Source organism: Thamnophis sirtalis, unplaced genomic scaffold (genome assembly GCF_051295495.1).
Source record: "Thamnophis sirtalis isolate CommonGarterSnake01/CBP01778 unplaced genomic scaffold, rThaSir2_p1.2 scaffold_4, whole genome shotgun sequence".
NCBI classification, from domain to species: domain Eukaryota; kingdom Metazoa; phylum Chordata; class Lepidosauria; order Squamata; family Natricidae; genus Thamnophis; species Thamnophis sirtalis.
Genome location: NW_028261384.1, coordinates 125884935 through 125888699, shown reverse-complemented (window position 1 = coordinate 125888699; position 3765 = coordinate 125884935). Strand labels below are relative to the sequence as shown.

General features: G+C 42.5%; 1 protein-coding gene across 1 annotated transcript; it reads left to right on the top strand.

Moving 5' to 3' along the window:
* The first annotated feature begins 1864 nt into the window (after positions 1 to 1864).
* On the top strand, positions 1865 to 2830 carry LOC106552822 (olfactory receptor 11G2-like). Its single transcript, XM_014071199.2, has one exon. It carries the CDS (start codon positions 1865 to 1867, stop codon positions 2828 to 2830), a length of 966 nt encoding a protein of 321 aa, XP_013926674.2.
* The last annotated feature ends 935 nt before the right edge of the window (positions 2831 to 3765 follow it).

The following is a 3765-nucleotide window of genomic DNA, read 5'->3' as shown; positions in this document are numbered from 1 at the left end:
ATCCTTTGGTTAAAGGAAAGAATATAAGTAGGTTCACTGCTTATGAGTTTTGAGACGCTCAAAAGAGACACCGCTTATGAGTTTTGTCCTTGAAGTGGAAAAAAATAAAACGTTGATTTTTGTGTTTTACCGATTAGACCGATATGTTTTTATAGAAATAGTCAGTTTATATTATTAAGGAAAAACAAAACGTTGTGATGTTAATGCTTTATTTTACCGCAATAGTGGAAGTCAATGTTTCTTCTTTACTTTTCCCCCAGTTTTTCCTCATTTTTTTCTCTCCCTTCCCCCCCCCCCACAACCACTGTGTCCTCCTATTTACTTTTGTATATTATCTTATAACCTAATAAAAATGTTAAATGATGAGGGAATGTTTCTCCAAATCTTGACACATTTGTTGAATTTGACCAGACACTTGGCTTGATGCTCTATCCAGATGACGTTTCTCACAGATCTTAAGTGACGGATTCCCTGCTTTTCTGTCTCTCCTGGATCAATTTAAAAAAAGTGAAAAAAAAAGAGAAAAGGTTACTATTTTCCTCATATTTGGGGCTAGAAAGGGCGGAAATTCTTGTCAACTTCACAAGGGATTTTTTTTAAGGCTGTTCATTCAATGTTCTAATCGCCAGCATAAAAAATGAACTTCTTGAGAAAAAAATGACATTGGGGGACAAGAACCAGGGATCAGAGCAGTGGTGAAATTTTTTTTTTTTTACTACCGGTTCTGTGGGCATGGCTTGGTGGGCATGGTGTGGCTTGGTGGGCATGGCTTGGTGGGCATGGCAGGGGAAGGATACTGCAAAATCTCCATTCCCATCCCAATCCAGGGGAAGTATACTGCAAAATATGCATTCCTATCTCACTCTGGACCCAGCCAGAGATGGCATTTGCTGGTTCTCTGAACTACTTAAAATTTCTGCTACCGGTTCTCCAGAACCTGTCAGAACCTGCTGGATTTCACCCTTGGATCAAAAGGCTAGGATATTCCCGTAACATACAGTAACTGTTTGCCAGTTACTGACAATGGACTGGAACACATTATACAAGCCAGATAGTATCAGTTGGACAGGTGAAAGACAGGAAACCGCCTTTGAAAGACAAGTGGTGCTGGCATTAGATGCTGGTTTAATGTGTATTGATTGTAATAGCATGCATTCTCATTCTCCAGAAACGATGGGTGGCTCATGTTTTCATCAGGAGAAGCTGGAAGAAAGGAAATCAAGGCTTCCATAGGTTGAGCTGTGGCTGCTGTCAAAGTTAATTCTACCCCAGAAGAATTTGGAATCACTTTCTGAATAAGACTGCTTCATAGGCGTTTGGAGGGGAAAAATTGGACCATTGAGAATTACAGATTCAGTAGCATCCATACAAAGGTCAAAATGAGGACCTAGTTGATGAGTTCTTAAAGATCTACCATTTTTCGTCTTAAAACTCTGTTAAATCTTTAAAGTTAAAAGGAGTACTTTGCAGTGTAATTCCAACTCTGATCCTAGCTCAGCTTTGAACTAGCAGATCAGCGAATTTTAATCCTGATAGGGAAAAATATATATTTGTAGATCGGAGTAGAATTGTGGGGTCCTTGGTGCTCTCTGCACTTTGTAGTTTTCTGGCAAACATTTCATTACCAAACTAGGTAACATCATGAATGCTCTTTGCAGATGTTAGCTAGTTTGGTAATGAAACATCTGTCAGAACAACCACCAAGCTCAGAGAGCACCAAGGATCCTACAAACTTTAGTCCATGTGACATTTCTCAGCAAAAAAAATTTTTTTATCTACAATAATATAGAGGGATGATATTCCAAACATTACAGAACTTGGGTATTCAGGTGTAAATTCTGTTATATGTACTATATGTTGAAAGATGGTGACAGCAAATAGCACCAAAGTCCAGGAATTCATTTTGGTGAGCTTTGGAGATGGGCAGAAGAAACGCTTCCTGCTCCTCGTTTTTTTCACTACTCTCTACATCCTTACTTTGGCTGAGAACATCATCATTATCACCGTGGTAGTACTGGACACCATCTTGGCCCGTCTTCCCATGTATATCCTCCTGAGCAACTTTTCCTGGCTAGAGATGTGTTACGTGAGCACAACAGTGCCTCGTATGATCTTGGATCTGACCTCACCAAACGGGACCATCTCCTTCCACGCCTGCTTCCTTCAGTTCTACATCTTCTTTAGTCTTGGGGCCACTGAGTGCTTTTTCCTCTCAACCATGGCCTTGGATCGCTATTTGGCTATCTGCCACCCACTACGCTACCCCTACATCATGTCTCCCCGTTCCTGCTATGGCCTGGTGGCTTTCGGTTGGATTCTTGGCTTTCTGTGGAATCTAATCCCAGTTGTTATGATCTCCATGTTGGATTTCTGTGGTCCCAACATCATTGACCATTTGCTTTGTGATCCTGGACCCATTATTTCCTTGGCCTGCTCTCCATTTGGAAATATGCTCCTTCGCTATCAATTTGCAATGAGCGCCTTGCTCATCTTACTCAACATGTTATTTGTTGTGTTGTCCTACAGCGTTGTGGGTCTCACCTTAATAAAAGCCACTCACCAAAGTGGCAGTAAGAAGGCCTTCTCCACCATATCCTTCCATCTCATGGTGGTCACTCTTTTCTACGGTTCCGTAGCAGGAATGTATGTAGTCCCACCTGCAGAAAGCCAGTCAGATATCACAAAAATTGTCACTGTCTTCTATACTGCCATTACACCTTTTCTCAATCCCATGATCTACTGCCTGAGGAATGATCAGATGAAGGAGGCCCTGGGCAGAGTGAAAAGAAGTAAGGTAACTGTACTGAGATTTAACACAAATAAATGCTAGAAAACTATAAGAAAATAGTACAAATATAATTAACCACCAAGGCTATTGCTGGCCCACCTGAACACCATCACAGATCCTCTATTATCCCCCTTGCAATTTGGCTACCAAACTAATAGGTTCGAGGTTCGAGGTTCATTTTATTTATATGCCGCCCTATTCCCAGCGGGACTCAGGGTGGCACACAAACCCAAAGAGGGGAAGGGAAACACAAAAACTACAACAAAGAGTACAGGGCATTTAAAACAACCAACAGCCACATGATTCGAAAGGGGAAGGGAACTCATCGACCCCAGGCCTGTCAACACAGCCAGCTTTTAACGGCTTTTCGGAAGGCCTGGAGAGAGGTGAGGGTCCGAATCTCTGCGGGGAGCTCGTTCCAAAGGGCCAGAGCTGCCACAGAGAAGGACCTCCCCCGGTAGTGGCCAGATGTCATTGGCTAGTAGACGGAACCCAAAGGAGGCCTAATCTGTGTGATCTAATGGGTCTTTGGGAGGTAATTGGCAGCAGGCCAAAAGATGATGCTGATATGACTCTGCATTACATCCTATAACATCTTGAATCTCCAAAGACCTATGCAAAGGTCCCCTTTGTAGACTTCAGCTCAGCATTCATTACCGTCATTCCAGATATTCTCCTAACTAAACTAAATCAGCTAGCTGTACCTGACCACACTTGTAAATGGACCATAAGCTTCCTAGCAGACAGGAAGCAGCAGGTGAAGCTAGGCAAAGTCACATCAAATACTGTACAATTAGCGCAAGAGCCCCCCACCCCACCCAAGGGCTGTGTGCTCTCTCCTCTTCTCTCTATATACCAATGACTGCATCTCAAATGATCCATTTGTTAAACTACAGAAGTTTGCAGATGATACAACAGTGATTGGTCTCATTCGAGACAACGGCGAATCTGCATACAGATGGGAGTTTGAACAATTA